Below are 18,847 nucleotides of genomic sequence, written 5' to 3'. Positions count from 1 at the left end.
ATTATCTGCTGCTCCTGGCCCATCTGTTGGAGAACTGCTCTGTTGGTTCGAAAAGCTGTCCATGGAATTTTAAGAATTCTTCGGTAAAACCACATTTCTGCAGCTTCAAGCTTTTTTCAGGTTTTTGTTGTTAGCGTCCAGGTTTCACATCCGTACATCAAAATTGACCAAACAAAGCATTTTAACAAACGAATTTTTAAAGTTTTGGAGAGCTTTCGATCTTTAAAGATTTTTGTCATGGTGTTGAAACTCGACTTTGATAATGCAATGCGTCGTCTAATTTCTTCTTCACATCGGGTGCTTGGATTTAGTATTGAGCCCAAATAATTGAATTTTTGAACCTGTTCAACTTTGTTATCATTGCAGTACACGCAATGTCTCTTTGTAAAACCGAAATCGACGTAATTTTACAGGTTTTATTCTTTATATTCAACTAAAATTAAGAATATGAATTACATCTACTTTCGCGTTGCCATCATTCTATTATTTTTTGCTTACGCACATGCTGTGTGTAAGTGTGTTTGTGAAAATGAGCCTTTGCTGATCAGCGCTTTTAATGTTAGAATCTTTGGTGTGAAGAAAATGCAAAACCCTACAACTGTTGCAGCTTTAGTTAAGGTGAGTCGTTATTTATTTTACATTTTTTTGACATTCAAAATGTAGCCCAATCGATTAAAGGTCTCCATTAACTTGACGAGTGATTTTGGATTAGCTTGTAAAACTAAGTTTTCTGTTAAAAATTTACATTACATCACTATCAGCAACGCCAAAGCGCTTGCTTTGTCAGCTTTGAAATTTGCAAACATGCTGCTGTTGGCTACATGTTTGATAAGAAAAAATAGCCTCTGACAATGTGAGGGAAATCCCGAAATGCTTCCCAGTTTTTATAAACACACTCTGACGCAGCACACGATGTATGCATGCATATCATATTGTCCTACACAGCACACATTGATATGTCATTATTTTAAGGTATGGTCACTAGGTCATCCTTCGTCTATAGACAATATGAAATTAATTAATTTGCTTTTTTTAGATGAAGTTACCGTATGTTGATGATTATTGTTTGACAAAAGCTTTTTTGTAGCTCTGCTTTGAATGCTTGTGCGCTAAGACCTATCTGATTGCAACTTTTAACGACTTCAGCGTATACACAAAAGCGTAGCCAACAAATGTATTAAAAATCAAAAACCATTTTACCAAAAATGAATTGATTGTTAGACTCCTAATTTTCTGACCGAAGAAACCTTATCTTAACCCTGGAAGTTTCAGATACTTGCAAAGACTTTAAACAAGTGATAAGCTACCTACAGGCCAAGTCACCGAAGTTGACAAAATAAAATCTCACTTGTTGTAGGTGAAACGTATCACTTATCTGATGACGTACTTTTAAAGGTCCTCTCTCGACCAGACTTATCCCTTGTTATGGAAATTCGCGATTCCAAGGGAAAATCTTTTCCACAACTTGTTGCTGCCATCAATGCGGAGCACAATGATACTTTTGCGTATGTCGTAGGAAAGAGAGCGGGAAGAACATCATCCAAAGAACAATACGGTTTTATATACAGGTAATGTCCGATAAAAAAATAGGCTACTTTGATTTATCAGAAGTAATTTTCAAAAAAATTTATTTAGATCTAAACTTCACGAAAATATAAACTCAATGTTGGTTTGTGAGAATCAAATCAATTGGAGTTAAAGTTTTCAAAAATGGCTCTTGCATTTTGCAGCTTGTCATTTTACTTTATAAAAAACATATTTTGTTGTATTGATCTTTATCCTCGGACCACAAAAAGTCGGCTGCATAGCCGAGTGGTGAGAACACTGGAACGGCAATCGAGAGGGCGCCGGTTCGACACCGCTCAAGAGCATGCGGCTGTGTCTGTGGTAGGACACTTTAAGGCATGCCTGAAGGTGGACACGAAGATTGGCTTCCTTGCCTTCCCGTCCACTTAATCTAAATCTTCAACCACCGGGTGAAAACCTGGATACGACAAACAAAACAAAAAGCTTTTCTGAGAGGTTAATCCTATAGTAGCTTCTCATAGGCCGGGTCACCGAGACTGAAAGAGTGGAGTTTCCTGATACTTGTTGTTGTTGAAGTGTTGTTGCTGGAGAATTATTCCATCTAGTTGGTGCCGCTGAATCGAAAGCAGTCCTGAAGTGCTTTGCTCAAGCGCACACCCTGAGAACCAAATCAAGTAAGAGGTCTTTTAGGCATTAGTAACTTATTATATGTCCTTTTTACAAGTGGATGCGTCCTAGCAAGTAAAGCTGTCTTGAATTAAGTTGGTCAAGAAGTCCATATGTTGTTGCGCGGGTTCAGAACGTCTACATACTATATTTACAGCATGGTGTGAATTTGGAATCACTCCTATGTAACGTTAAACATCAGCTGCTATGAAATTACGCTAAGTTTCTGCAGTGCATTTTTATGGTTTGCATCTATATGGAAGAACAAACCATCTCTTGTTCATATCTGACATTGAGGGACATGAAAAATTGCGGTTAATTGGAAAACCAATTTTTCATTTTATTAAAAAGGGTATTTTCTAAAGCATTTTTTTTACTTTAAAACTATATTTTGAGAACACGGTGACATTTTTCTTTCTTGTGGTTCTATACAGTAGTCCTAAATGGCAAAATGAGATGTTGTTGATGCTTTAGAGACGAAAGTCTTGCCGCTTGTTGGAGTTTCACGTAGCCTATTATTAGCAAAGGCAGAAAAATGACAAGATTATGCTTCGAACATGTATCTCAATAACGTCTAAAGGTTTAAAAACTTTTAAATGAATAAAATGTATAATGTAATTTATACAGGAAAAGCAAGTTAGCGATAACAGCAATGTACGAACACGAAGATGAAAATGACGTTTTCGAAAGAGAGCCACTGGTAGTGAGGTTCCAAAGGCTGGATTACGAAGGTAGAGTAGTTATGGGGTAATTTGTGAGAAGATGTTCTAAAGTCCACTCAGCTTCTCCTTCCGTTTGTTATTAAACTTTTTTCAGTCCGTAAAATGTAGCACAGAAGTAGAGGCAAACAAAGCAATGAATAACATAGACTACATAAGAATTAAGAGTAGCCTATCGCAACGTGTTTTTATACAATTTGTTGATCCAATTCACTTTAAAAGCTTATTTATTCATCCTTCTACTTTCGCAGGACCAATCAAAAACTTCACATTCATTCCAATGCATTCGAAGCCTTCAGACGCCATTGAGGAAATGAATAGCTTAATTGCAGTGTATGAAGAATCGGTCCGTTTATTGGGTCCTGTAAGTGGTTGAACTTTTCCCGAGCAACTTATCATGATAGTCTACTCATAGTAGGATACATTGCAAGACCTTTTGATGTGTTTTTAAAACAATTAGTGAAGAAAAAACATTTTTTTGTTAATGACTTGGCTGCTCCTCTAGAGTCTAGACCGCTGAGCTGGCACTGTCTGCTGCGAGCGCTGAGAGCAATGCATATTTGCGATGAATAGACAACAGTGCTACAGTAGCCAATATAAATCCATGGATTTAATGACAAATGGGATTTAGTGATGTGCTCACTAGCTTATGTATAAAACTCATTATTTAGCAAAGCAAAATTTGCTGCATCATTGTCAATACAAAGCATTTGAAACTAAAACGTTTTTTTTTTGAGTTTTTATGAAGAATTTAAATTTTGATAACCAGCTTGTTGATTTCGTATTGTCTTTTCAGAATGCAATTATAGCGGGTGATTTGAACGCTGACTGCACGTACGTTTGCAAATCATGCTGGGAAAGAGTAAATTTGAGATTAGATGAAAGATTTCACTGGATGATTCCAGATGGAGCAGATACAACTACAACGCAAACGAATTGTGCTTACGATAGGTAAGTTAATAATCACCATACTAAAACAAGCAAGCTTGTTAATGCTTTATGCTTGTTGTGGAAATTAACACTTTTACAAAAAAATTATGTATATACAGGGCCGGATTTACTAATAGGCTATAGGCATAGGCTGAATCTTAGGGCCTCAACGTCCAGGGGCCTCGAAATTCGGTTTCGAAGTTGTAATTCTTTTTAAAAACTTGACAAGTTTAAACCCTACCTAAAGTATATATATATCAAGCTTTTCAGAGTAAAAATTCTATACACAATTGGTTTGACAGACTTTCTAAGCGAAATTAGAGATTAGTTTGATCAGCAAGCAAAAGCAACTTTGCCGAATATTAACTGTATAGAGCTGTCACTAGGAGACAAAGAAATGTACCCAGAGATGTACGTATGCGCCGCAAATTCTACGCCGCATACTTGCGGCGTAGACTTTTTGTTTGCGCTAACGCTTGCGGCCACATTTTTTTGGACAGTTTGCGCTTGAGGCTGCGCCGTAAAGTTTTCGCGTTTTTTTAGCGCATAGCGTCAACGCATACTTTTTAATGTCTTAGTTGTTGTTTGCAATTTTTTTGTCAAACTGCGAAATGTTGACGTCTTGCAATTGCCCATTGTTCTAGTGTTGTGTCACAGTGTCATCTATTGTTCAGTCAGCTGAAGTTTGTTTGTATATCGCACTACTGCCTTTGACGCTAGAGTGCCACGTGGAGACTGAAGTCTTGCAGAAAAAAAGAAAGAATTAGTTAAAACAACTTAGGCCTACTGAGAAATTACTTAGTAAATTACGGGTCAGAACAGGAATGTAATGTAAGCAAGCAAGTAGGTAGGTTGGTAATGTCGCTCCATGTAAAATGTAAACAATGACTTGGCTTTGTAGTGTGAAGTTTTTTTAGTCAAGCAGTGTTGAAGGCGTTTGTAAGCAATTGTGAGCACTTTAATTTGTATTAGGCTACGTTTACATGAAAGGCGAAATGAAAATGACCGAAATGAAATCTCAAAGCGGCGTGAAAAACTTTTTGTTCACATGGAATCTCGTTGCGACTGCAGTTGGTTTCGGGCGAAGGGAATTCTGTCTCTACGCATGAGTGATTTTCGCGCCGGTTGCTACTGAGCAGTCAGCAGTTGAGTAGGCTACTGTACGTCGAAAATAAAGCTACAGAAATTATTTCATAACTTTACTTTTGAGAAATGGCAGCGGAATTAAAGAAATTGCTTGCTGTTTTGCCCCTATTGGTGGGTTCATTAGTTGCGTTGATGCACCTGCAACTGCGATGGATACCCATTATTACAACCCAACTGGAAGCTCAAGAAGCTAAACTGCTGTCTTTAATAAATGATTACAGCACATTGCATAGAAAGCACAATAGACAAGTTAAGAGGTAATTATAATATTTACGATATTATTAGTAAGATAATTTGGTTGTAAATGAATTATAACTACATAACCTACTATGCTAACTGTTGCTTTGCTGGCCACATTAAGGCCTTGTTTAAGTTATGCTGTTGTTTGGGTGTGATGTAAAGAGTGCACTGTAACATGTCTGGACATTTTATTACAGAGTGCAGTTGTGTGTCCAAGCAAAATTCATTCGAGCTACATCACATACACTACTAAATGTTTTACCAACGGCATAGCGATCACTGTTAAATCTTTTTACAGCTAAACTGTACATCACTTTTTCTTTTGTTTTAGGTTGAAGAAAAAAAGAGCAGTTTGGAAAAACCCAGGTCGAACCACGTTGTGGTGGGATAACTTACTAATGGGCCGGATGCCAGCAGAAGAGTGGTGTGCCAATGTTCGCATGGATTTTCCTTCTTTTATGACGCTAGTCGACCATGTGCGAGAATACATCACTCCACACAGTGAAGCATTTCGCCCAGACACAGTGGACATTCCCCCAACCGCGAATTTTTGGTAAAATTACCCCAATCACGAATTTCAAAATAAACAGGCTAATATTTGTTCAAACTCAAAAACTGAAATGGCACAGGCAAGAAGATTGCTATCCCTATTTCTGCACTAAAAATTAGGCCAAAACCGCTTTTCAGATTTTAGCAATCAGCAAATGTTTGGCCTAGTCCCAAAACCCTTTCCCTAAAAAAATTACAACTTTCTGACCGTCTGCACTAACTTTGCTGTTAAATCTCTTCTAGTGAACCTACAATGACCATTGAAAGATTAATGAAATCAGAAAAGAATACTCTACCACCTTGCGGCAAATAAAGTTCGAAACAGCAACCACTACATAGCGATAGCAAGAAGCGCGGTTAGAGCAATTTTACCACTGCGCAATAGCGACCATGCTTTTTTCCAGGGATGCCAGGTTGGCATTTGTAATGCCAAATTTCATAAATTTGAAATTTTTTTATGTTGTTTGGCATGAAAAAAATCCTGTTAGGCATTTTTTCAAAATTGTTTTTCTGAAGAATACGGTACTCTCAAGAATGAAGATAGCTAGGTTGTGCAATAGCAGCAAGTGTAGGCTGAGCTTTTTTGCAGTTTTACCCATTTTTTACCAATTCCATTATTTATTAATGAAGAAACCTTTGATTTTGCTCCGATTTGCCTATTTGGCATTTTTTTTAGGTCATTTGGCATTTTTTGTTTAGTTGTTTGGCATTTTTTCCATAAGTGGACCTGGCAACCCTGCTTTTGTCATATCCGTTTTCTTCTTCGTCGTATGAGCTGTTCTTCCTGACTATATAAATATATCCGTTTTGATCAGGTCATAGAAAAAGTGAGGAAGTTGCATGCATGCACGAATAAATGCTTTGGGAAGAATTGTTTTACAAAGAATTAACTTTACGAAGAATTGTTTTACGAAAAGTTGCTTACGAACAATTGCTTTACGAAGAACTGTTTACGAAGAAAACGTCGGACACCGTTTTTGATTGATTGCTTGATTTTGATTGATTGTTTTTGATTGATTGATTTTGATTGATTGTTTTTCTTATGCTGTGTTGTTCATTTTAATTTCTTTAATAAATTTCTTTTTTCCACTGTTGCGTTGTGTAGTGGCGTCCGCCCGATAGCTCTGTTGGTTAGCGCGTGACTTCTGGAACGAAGAAGCTTCAAGATCAAGCGGTGCTGGTTCGACTCTCGGGATGTGCGCTTGAGCAACGCACGTCGCACGTTCACGACTTCTCTCCATTCAGCGGCAACTACTGGATGGAATAATTCCCAGCAACATGACTTCAACAATCGGAAACTTCTCTCTGCCAATCTCGGTGACCGGGCCTGTGTCAGTGATTCAAAGCCTCTGCAAGTATGCGAAACTGCCAGGATTAAGCTCTGCAAGAAGCTTTCCCAGTCCGAGGATAAACATTCAATCAATCAATTGATGAGTAATGTTAACTCTGCTATTGTGTTCTCAAGTCTTTAAAATCTTTGGATTGATATTTTTTCACTAAATAAATAAAAATTAGGAAAATTTCGGATCCGAGGAAATTTATGCATATTTTCCTACCGACCAACATCGTTTTCGGGATCCATTACGCCAAGGTTTGTTCTTTTTTTCAAATGAAACTATGTGAAAATAATCAGTAGGTATGCAGGAGCTAACCATGTCAAATGGAAGCAAATTTATTACGAAATAAACGTGCAATTGAAAGATTTGTTGTATCCACGAATTTCCCCAACTGCGCATTCACGCATTAGGGATTTTTCCCCTTCCTCGAAAATGCTTCCCCCATGTGACGCTTTTGTTCCGTCTATCCGAAGTTGATGGAGTTTTCGCCTGAAATAAATTGTTTTGTAAGGTAGACGCAACTAGCTAGAAGTGGATTACCACCAAAATAATATATCTTCAGAATTAAAGAGTGGGTGATGAAAAACATTTCGTGCTTCAAAAAAAAAAATTCGCGGTTGGGGGATTCACCAATAACTGCTGAAAAACGTTTGGGGATTGTTTTATATTATTTAAAGGATCAAGGATCCCTTCGAATGACTGCCAACACTTTTGGAATTTCAAAGGCCACCGTATCTCTATCAGTCAAAATGGTGTGTTCTGCATTATGCAAGCATCTTGGACCTCGGCTTATCATTTTTCCTGACAATGCAGATAAAATAAATTTGATAGCCAGTAGGTTTAGAAAAAAAATTTTAATTCCACAAGTTATTGGCTGTGTTGATGGAACTCATGTTGCAATTAAACAACCGTCAGAAAATCCTCATGATTACTTTTGCTATAAAATGAAATATTCAGTTAACTGCCAAGCAATTTGTGACGAAAAGGGAGTTTTCATGAATGTTGAAGTTCGATGGCCTGGCAGTGTTCATGATGCAAGAGTGTACGCCAACTGCTCCATTAACAAAGCCTTTTCTCAAAAACTTATTTTATTTGACTGTCAAGAGCTTCTTCCAGGCTATGACCCTGTTCCCCCAGTTTTGCTTGGTGACCCTGCCTATCCATTGCTGCCCAATTTAATGAAAGAATATCCCAATGTTAAAAATCCAAAGGAACTTGTGTTTAACCGTCATTTAAGAGCAGCCAGAAATCAAATTGAATGTGCATTTGGAAGACTTAAGGCACGATGGCGCATTTTACATAAAGTTATCGATGTTGACACTGACTTTGTTCCCACATTAATTTACTCGTGTTTTGTCTTACACAACTTTTGTGAGTTAAATAACGTTGAAATTAACAATGTTGATGTCCAAACACTCATGGGTCTAGATGAAAGGATGCAATGCTGCAACCATCACAAAAACGTTGATAAATTGTATTCGTATTCTTCCTCCGATGGCAAACGCATTCGCAATGTCTTGGCGGAATTTCTTTTAGATAATTCGCAGTAGACATTTTTTTTATTTGAAATGCAGCTTGGTTTTTATTCGTTGCTTGGTATGTTTAGTTGTTTACGTGTGTTGCCAGTGCTATGTCAACAATTTCTCTTTTGTTGCTCACCTCAGTTGGCCTAAGTTGAATGGACAAATGTTGGGATTACTTTAGAGTTACCATACAACCTCTCTGTCTGTATCATATAAACGAAAATTATTTCTGCCAAATTCCATGTTACACATTTGAACGTTGACCTGTATACAGTATTATCATAACCCACGCAAACTGTGTCACTATTCTCTGCATCAATACAAGCAAGAAAAAAAGGAGTAGTATGCAGTAGTTAATCATTTTAATATGCAATCAATAATCAGTTCTTCAATCTTCATACACCATAATCTTACATGCAGTCATCTTCATTTGCTCTATGGCTACGTTCAGAAATGCGCCCTTGCTGGGATTGCACGATAGAACTAGCTATTGCTGCAAAGCCTTCTTTGAGGCTCTCTGCAATAGTTTCCATCGACTGCGACATTGACCAAATAGCATCACGGGTAGCTTGGGCATTCTCTTTCATGACGTTGATGGCCTCTCTCTTTAGGTCCAGCTCTTCCTGACTGAGCTTCATCTGCAAGACATCGCGTTGGTGAACAGACAACTTTTTGCTGAGTTTCCTTCTTCTGCTGTCGTTGTCTTGCTGTTGCGAACTGCAACCAGCATCACATTGCTCAGCAGTGTCATCACCAGCAATTGTATTATCGGTATTGGAGATGTTCAGGCCAGCTTCTCCACAAGTAAGTGAGATAACTGAAGGCGACCCACCCCATATTGCTTGCAACCTCTCATAATTCTCAAATACAAGCCGCCCAGAACCAGACCTCGACCCTTTGTCAATTGCAGCCTTGTATCCAGACCTGAGTTCTTTCACTTTACTTTTGATGCGATTGTACCCATCTTTTCTTAGTTTATCTAGTTTTTGAATGTTTTTTCTATGCACTTGAAACTCTTGCGGAGTCATATTATCTGTGTCTTGCAATGCAGCATTGCAAGAAGGCCCAAAATCTATCGGAAAAGACTCCGCCATCATTTCCCTAACTTTAGAATAGCATCGAACCAAATCAGACTGAAAGTCTAGGCCTTTCATGTCCATGTCATTCTTATACGCCTGCAAGTTGTCAATCAGCAGGTTAACCTTTTCACTGTCCCACATCCACCGTTTATCTGGTGTTTTCCTCTGTGGAACGGCATCAGCTGCGAAGAGGTTCAGAGTGATCATTTCTTCATGTGATCCTTCACCGGCTGCATTTTTTCTGACATCTTCCACAAGATTCTCAAGTCTTCGTCTTTTGGGTGCATTTGCGTAGTTGCTGAAAAAAAAAGACCAGTTAAAATATTTGGGTGTAAATTGGTTGTACATTAGTGGCTGCCCATCCATGGGGCCGCAGAGGCTGGTTTTTGTCAAATCCTAGAGTTTACTGCATCACAACTTAAACAAAGCATGTGAGTAAATCGCTCAGTAATGAAAAGTAACTAGCCTCAAGCCTAAATACAATTATTTTCAAAGTTTTTTTTTAAGAATATAGCTTAATAAACAAAATTCAGATCAGTGAGGGGTTTTTAGCTCAGTTTTCGGCTACATATTTCACTACGGTGTATATTTTCGCACGTATTTCTTGTACATTTTTTAAAACTCTAATAAAATTATCATTCACTAATAAATATATCTAACCAAGCTTGCAGCCCGCCCATTACAAATAATCACGAGCAGCCACTGGCATATATGCTTAATTAATTAACCATTATTTCACTCATCAGTAAAAACAAAATGACCTATTTTTTGCTATCTGGAGCATTAATTTGTTGGAAGAAGTTGATATGTTTTAATATAGTGATAATCAAATATCAACTGCACTTGTGCGAATTATAAGTTGTGGTTGTACAGTTTTTCCACCAACAAAAACAAATCAACTGAGCTGCTGTGAATGAAGTCATGGTAGCCTACATATAAACTCAAGGTTGCTGTTAATACAGTCAAGGCGACACATACAACATCCACTCACCTACTGCACATTCCTTCATTTCTCTCTGGTGTGGAGTGTTGCATGATAAATTAATTAATTGTAAACACAAATGATATTTAAATGAAAGTTAATGTCTTGAAATTGTAATAACGTAGTTTTCTACCAAAAAAACAAACATAGATTCTACAATAAAACATGCAATTTCAAAGGGTACAGTAACCAGTACTAAAATAGCACAAGTATTTTCAAAATTCTTTTGGATCAATAGACTGACATCACAATTTCAGAGCAAATTTACTTGTGTTCTTCAAGAATGGACTAGCTTAATTTATTATCTAATTATTTGCTCTTCACTAGTGCACCAGTCCAATGCATGTCTCAAATGAGTACAGATGACCTTGACAAAAAGTCTTTGTGCTCAGTCTAAACAAACAGCCAACATTCTCGACTAGTCCCAGTTGAAAATGTATCATCATAACTTCACAAATACAAAGGTATTGCACTGATGTAATGTTCAAGTTCTCCTAGATCCTAATACATTTTGCAGCATATCTTTCAGAAATTGGGAGCATTGGTTGCAGATGGCTGGTTCATAATTACCAATTACTGGCTAAAGCACAGCCAACATTCTAGACCAGTAGAAAAATTCTAATATTATTACTTCAAAAACAAAACTACAGTATTTTATTTATGTTCAAGTTCTTTTTATGTGCTACTCTGCAAATACAGTAGGCTACCAGTTAACTGACTATAATCAAACTACTAGCTAGCACTAGGTCTAATCTCATTGCTAGGATCTCATTGCGGCGTGTTTACATAGCCGCAACCACTTGACATCGGTTTCATTTCTGTCAAAACTACCGATGTGAAATCCAGACCGCCATGAATCTCGCTTCGGTCGCCGCGTGTAAACAGATTACGCGTTCGCCAAACGAACCGAAGCGGAAATCTTTCGTTTCGGGCGCAATGAAACGTCATGTAAACGTACCCTTAGTTAAGTCTTGCATTTTGGGGCAAATCAGAAACTTTTCAGGCCATGAGCAATGCAGCCTATGTATCTAAACAAACTCAAATATTTGGTCTCCGACCGTGATTGCTTGCATGATGTTGTACTCTGTATGTTATATGTAGTACATTACTTTGCCTTTGCCTGTTATTCTTGTAGGCTATGTAGCGTACTAATGTGTAGGCCTACATACAGTAGGCTATCAAGCTAAGGTAATTTTTACTTGACAATTTATACATTCTGTTGCGTAAGTATGTAATTATATATGTTTTGTAACTTGATGATCAGTTTAGCAAAACATGCATCCAGGGGCCAATTGTGAGAGGCTTTTGAGTAGCCTACTGCTAATAACAGTAGTAATGCTAACTATCCCTGAATGCTAATAACAAAGAGTTGTGCAGTTCAGAATCTAAACTTGCTTGTGTCTGGCAGTTTTGTCTTCCATTAACCCACTTTTTAAAAATCTTATCAGAAAAAAGCATAGAGCTTACTGAGAGAATTATGGCATTAAAAGCAACATCAGTCTTATTCAAACGGAATCATTTTAAAAATAGTGTTTTTTATAATGGATTTTTAGGGAGCGACAGTTAGTATATTACTAGCGACAGTTAGTATAATACTAGAATTTTCTTGATAGGCATATGCTACAGTTTCTTACACTACAATATTGTATTCAGGGAATAACTTGCGGTAATACTAATCTCCAAGTGAAATGGAGCATGATAATACAAATCCATAGCCCTACATGGAAAAGTATTTTAAGCTCTCTTCTTCGAAAGGCAAAAACTTATATTTTCAATGCCAGATGTGCCTTCCGGCCAAAAAGATAATTTCTTGTAACGAGAAATCGCGAAGTGGCTTGAAAAGTGTGTTGTTTCGAGTGGTTTATACCGTGTGAATGTTTGGCACTTAGCAAACATAATGGGTTTGCGCTAGAGTATGCGCTAACGCTGACGCCGCCAACTTTTTCTACAAGTTGCGTTGACGCATGCGGCGTATAGGTTTTCGAACGTTTGCGTTTGCGCTGACGGCGTCAATATTTTTTGTATGCGCGTACATCACTGATGTACCTGACGCTTTAAGTGAACTCCCTTCAAACGAAAGGTTTGAAATAAATTTTTTTATTCCTATGCTCGACGTGCTTGAAGCCAATTTAAGAGGAAGAGCTAATGTGTACAGTACAGTGACTATGCAGAAATATTCCTCTTTCTTGATGATCTGAAAGCACTAAGGTGGAAATTGTACGAGGCGTAGAACTTTTAAAGGAAGCGTATCCGGAAGATGTTGACCCGAAACTTGCTGATGAACTTCTACATTTTCATTTGTACCTGAGACAAACACAAAACCAAGGGCTTGCTGGTACAGAAGAGCAATTTATTTCCTTGTCTCATGGAGATTTTTATGAAATTATATGCAAGGAAAAAATTAACACTGCCATTCCTAACGTGGAAGCAATATTAAAACTGTTTCTAAGCTTAATGGTCACTAAACCGATAGCTCAATTGGTTAGCGCGTCACTTCTGGAACGAAGAAGCTTCAAGATCAAGCGGCGCTGGTTCGACTCTCGGGGTGTGCGCTTGAGCAACGCACGTTAAGGACTGCTCTCCATTCAGCGGCACCTAGTGAATGGAATATTACCCCGGCAACAAGACTTCAACAATCGGAAACTTCACTCTGTCAATCTCGACGACCGGGCCTGCGTCAGTGATTCAAAGCCTCTACAAGTATGCGAAACTGCCAGGATTAAGCTCTGCAAGAAGCTTTTCCAGTCCGAGGATAAAGATTCAATCAATCAATCAAACTGCTCAGAAGAGAGATCTTTCTCAAGGCTCAAAAGCATCAAAAATAAATTGAGATCGACAATGCCTCAAGAAAGGTTGTCTGCACTGAGCATTCTGTGCATTGAGAGTGACAAACTTAAACAGATAAATTTTGATGAACTTTTGCATGATTTTGCTTTGACCAAAGCTAGAAAAGAAAATTTGGTAGCCTAGTGTTACTCTATTTGATGGCTGTAACTAATTCTTATGTCCTCGTAAATAAACTTTACAATTATTGTAACGGATGTTTGATCAAAGAAATTAAAATTAAAAGCAAAACTGCCTAAACTAAATTTTTATTCTATTAATTAAAATTTGCACCCATGAATGTGGAAAATGAAAAGAACGAAGAGGTTAATGCACTCATATTTTTAACATTAAGCAATGACATGTGATGTTGTTTAGAGAGAAATTCAGACCTCAAAATAGGGAGGGGCCTCATCTAGGGCCTCTCATGGTCTAAATCCAGCCCTGTGTAGGCTATATAGCAATTAAAGGAACAGTGACCCCGCTCGTAAAATTAAAAATAGTTTGATTTACTGTAAGTTAATTAAACTAATTGCATTTTATAATTTCTGTAGAAGGGTCTTGGACCATTCGGCATGCGAAAACTCCGCAAGTGTTTTAATTCAGCAAGTATCCTAGGTAGAGGAAGGCGGGGCAAGTTGTGCAACGGGGCAAGTTGTGCAAGTCCCCGTTTGAAAGGAAATAAATAGCGTAATGAATCTTTAACGCCATTTTTATATTTTACCTATAATGCCTTTGAAGCACGTGAATCGCAGTTATCAGCTTTTGGGCAGGTTATGCTTGATCAACGATATAAGGTGTTTAGGTCTTAGGATCTAAATTCGGATGCAAACGAAATTTTGATTTTTTGGATGCACAGTAGAACTAGTCAAACTTTAGCAGAAGGGGTCAGTAGACATATGATGTAGTTGTATTTTCGCAGGTAAAATTTTTTCGTACATTTGTTAGTTTTCTTGAAATTTTTTGTTTTTAAAAAAAAAATGTAAATGGGGCAAGTTGTGCAACTGTTCCTGTAAACCGCCTTTGTTAATTTACAAATGTTCTAGCCTATTAGCTATTTTTACATAGTTTGAAAGTCTTCCACATAAATGAATGTAAAATATGACTAGTGAATGAATGTAAAAATAGTTGATTTGTTGAATTGTCTGTACTTTTGCTGGTTGTAATAAGTTGCTCAACTTGCCCCTTGTCAAAATGAACGATTGTTGTTGCTCAACTTACCCTATGGTGCTACACAGCTTGCCCAATGGTGCTGCACAACTTGCCCCGGAAAAATAATCCGGGGCAAGTTGTACAATCGTTACTTAAACTTGAATACAGTGCAACATAATAAATATAACCAACCAGTTTTTGTCTAAAAACTTGGCTTATTAGCATGTTTTTGAAATGCAATACTTGAATCTTCGAAAAAGTTGGTGAAATAAAAAAAATAGATTTAAAAAAAACCTGCTTAACTTGCCCCGCCTTCCCCTACATTCCAGCTAGTGTGCAAGTCAGCAAATGAGATTTTCACCTAGCATCGGACTTGCTCGGTCGTCGCTTGCTAAACTGTAAACCGAAACATGCTGACTTGTGACATGCCAAGTTTCTGCATGCTCAGTTTCATCATTTGCCATCTTCAGCTACATGCTGAAATGTTGCTTGCTCAGTTGTCACTTGCTCAACTACCATTTGCTCAGTTTGTAACTACTGACTTGTAGGACACTCCTATGTAGAAGGGTAAGCTAAAACTTGGATTCATAAAGACTTGAATCAAAATATTAATAGCTACTTGACCGGTTAAAATGTTTTTTTTTTTTCGTTTCAGAATAATTTTGGCCGGAAATGAAATTCGCCAAAATTCTTGCTGTGCTGCAGTTCATCGATTTGACCTCGACTACGAGTTATCACAAAATTCGGTAATTACAGTTTGTTTTAGGCTGTAGTCCAGCTTTCAATTAAACTACTTTTATCAGTACGGTAGGCTAACCATTTTTGATGGCGGTATATGGCTATAACGTAAGCCTACTTATTTGATTTTTCTTACAAATGCTTTTACAAAATGAATCATAGGCATTCATAGCGCTTGTTTGTTTCTAAAAGGAGGTCATACGACAGGGGTGTCCATTGTCCAACCTTTTTGGCCAAAGGGCCACATGTAGTTTACGAATGGTTGCGCGGCCACTTGAGTATTTACTGCTAATTTGTAATCTTAAAAATGCCTGTCTGATAATTTCTAAATAAAACCCTCACACCCAAATTCTAATCTTAGAAATGTATTTGTACATTGTATGGGTTACATAAGAAGAGTGAAGTTGGTTTTAAAGTGGTTTAAGATTTTTAGTTGAAAGCAAGCCAGCAGCAAAGCGTAAAAATGTCAAATTAGCAATTGACCCTTCTGATGTTGCCGGAACAGCGAAGTTGCGCGTCCCGTAATGTATTGTCCGGCTGTCTCTAGGTTCATCCACGAAAAACTTGCTCGCACAAGTAAGTGCTGCCGAATAATGATGTCACGAAAACTGCCAATCCATGAATCCTCTGATCTTTTTTTAAGAAACAATTTTTTTTGTAAAATTCTAGCAATAGAAAGTTTTGAACTTCTCTCGCTAAAAGCAAGAAATATTGCTGATTGACTGACTCTTGAAGCACCAGTACTACTGTGTGGAAAAGGGTGGACGTAACAATGTGGAAAATGTGATGCGTAACAATGTGCATTGTGATACAATAAAATTAACTTGAACACTGAACAGTTGCGCACCCCATGCACTAGGGATTATAGAGTAATAGAGAAAGAAAGCAAACAATAAATGCCAATTTATCGGAATGTAAGTTCGCCATAAATTACGTTGGCGATTGAGTTGATTATATAATATATGCCATTTCAAAAAATATCACGCGGGCCACTCAGAACCTTCTCGCGGGCCACGGGTTGGACGCCCCTGTCATACGACAACCTCTATAGTAGTCTACACTTTTGATTTGCACTGGGCGCTCTATTTTGTGTAGGCTAGCTACAGATAAGTTTTGTTGTATAATTTCTACAATTTGCATGCGGTAACTTATTAGTTTGCCAGTAGATAAAAAAATGTCGGTACCCAAGTCCAAACATCAAAATGCATTGTTTGCAGACTTTGGACGTAAGCGATCACTACCCTGTCGAGTTTACTCTTCAGTGATGGCCTAGAGTGCTAGACTGATTCTTCTGGGAACAGCAGTTTGCATTCTGAGGACCCTGCCAAAGATAGCCCTGTGCAAAAAAAGTGAACACGATTGACAACGTAGCTGCTTCAGCCTTTCATGCAATGAAATGATGACGATAAACAGAGTCATTAAAGCAAAAATCACGTTGTTTTAGTTCTTATTATCGCTAGTTGCATGCCAGTTAAAAATATTTTCTAATTACAGTAGGCCTATAGGCTACCTCAGGAAAATGTTTTAAAAGTGAAATAATGTACACCGTAATTTTACTGTATATAGACCACGAATTGTTACAATTGTTCTTTTATATTTTTTTTTGTAAGCCTACAGGTACTTTTTGTTTATATAATGGCCTGTGGCACTGTTTTGAATATGGAAAACACTGTTTGTCTAACTAAATTGCCCTAATGTTTATGCGGTATTTTTTAAACCTAACCAAGCCGATTGTAGGCTAATCCATTAGATTGCCAAATTAATCGAAAAAATTGCCTGCTAGCAAACGTTGGTAAATATAAGACTGCTGAAAAGGTGGAAAAAAATAGGTTTAGGCTACGACATCTTTCGACGATTTATGTTCTTGTTACGATGCACAAGCGTACGGGCCAGGGGGTAGGGACTGTTGGCCCCTGTTGTTGTACGAAATTCGTCCCAGTACAAATCGTAGCAAATTTGAGGAAAAACCAACAACAATTGTCTGGTTAAAGGTTGCTCAACAAAAAGTTGAAAAATTTTGTAAATTAGAAAAATTGCAAGTTCTAAATAAAATTTAATCTGTAGACGTTTCAAATTTGATATGCACTCACAATCATGAGTTCATTGTTTGATATAGTGACAAGCAAATAACAAAGTGTCATTAATTTGTTTAGGCTATTTACAAGTGTCATGTTGATGTAGGGAGACATAAAAAAAAATCATCTTGAAACTGAATAATCTTTCCCAGAAATTGCTCAAATAAACATGATGCAGTTGAAATTCCAAAATTAATAAATCTTAAATTTGTTCATCTACAAAATTGCATCATCCTGATTTGGGCACAATTAGCCTATAACAACAAATTATGTGAATCCGGTTAGCCCAACTGCCCAAATTAGCAACATGCAGAGGTGGGCAGTAGCGCGCTACTTTTTAGTTGGAGTAGCGCCGCTATTTTTTTCCAAAGTAGCGGGAGAGACGCTATTTTTTTCAGTCGCACTTCCGCTATCCGCTGCTTTTTAATTTAAAGTGAAAAAATACTCGTTTTTTATCAACACTGGCGTGGTCAAGCAGCTATATTATGCGGTAACGCCTAGAGCCCTAGAACATCACACAACTAAGGCGAAAGAGAAAATTGAAAAAAGAAAACTAATCGGGAAAAAATGATGGTTTGCGAAAGAGAATTCTTTGGCGCTAAAAGTAACCACTTTCAATTCTCTTATTTTTGCAAACCATCATTTTTTCCCGATTAGTTTTCTTTTTTCAATTTTTTTTTCGCCTGAGTTGTGTGATGTTCCTAGGTTTTTCCATATCAGTGATTCTCAAACTTTTAGTTTTGGTAGACGCTTTTGGTACCTTCGAAGCGGTTGCGGACCCTCAAAAAAATTTTATCTGAAATTTTGGCATATTGCTTCTCCTATAGGCCTAATGGGATAAAATGTTTGTGAACTCGCGACGCACCTTGACAATTGATGACATTGACGAATTTGTATTACTGAGCTTTATGTTGGCGCACAGCATTAAAATTTAGTAGACTAATCTATATGTTGATTTGATGTTTTTCTATAAATTTTATCAAAAATCAATAGAATTTTCGACCGTTGCAAAGAATTTCTTCCTTTATTCATTTCTAATCAATATTAATTTGTTATAATCTTTGTCATTGCAAAACTGTGAGTGGTGATATTGATAGACTGCTGACTAAAGTTTGGATTTCTAAGTTAAGCATTGATCAATAGACTGCTGTCACAAAAAAATGAAGTTGAACAAAGCCTTGTTAAAAATTAATTCATTTAGGCTATAGGCTAATGATATTTTTTTATGTTTCTCGGCAGCCGATTTGTAGCTAGAATTGACAGCGATAGACACTGTGTTTCGCCCATGAGGCTGGGCTCGTCAGTATGGCATGGCACCACTAGGTGTTAAACTGTTTTATTCGCATCAACAGTACGGTGGA

The 18,847-nt window shown here is 37.5% G+C and overlaps 1 protein-coding gene across 1 annotated transcript; it reads left to right on the top strand.

The window, feature by feature from the left end:
- The first annotated feature begins 553 nt into the window (after nt 1-553).
- Nucleotides 554-18,548, top strand: LOC145768567 (deoxyribonuclease-1-like). The gene is made up of 7 exons (XM_082580094.1): nt 554-618; nt 1,396-1,568; nt 2,821-2,924; nt 3,164-3,276; nt 3,709-3,863; nt 15,329-15,419; nt 16,629-18,548. The coding sequence occupies exons 1-7, from the start codon at nt 583-585 to the stop codon at nt 16,674-16,676; spliced, it is 720 nt and encodes a 239-aa protein (XP_082436220.1). The 5' UTR covers nt 554-582; the 3' UTR covers nt 16,677-18,548.
- Nucleotides 18,549-18,847: the final 299 nt, after the last annotated feature.

Source organism: Aplidium turbinatum, chromosome 4, assembly GCF_918807975.1.
Source record: "Aplidium turbinatum chromosome 4, kaAplTurb1.1, whole genome shotgun sequence".
NCBI classification, from domain to species: Eukaryota; Metazoa; Chordata; class Ascidiacea; order Aplousobranchia; family Polyclinidae; genus Aplidium; species Aplidium turbinatum.
Note: the sequence above shows the minus strand (reverse complement) of the source record. Positions and strands in the feature narration are given on the sequence as shown.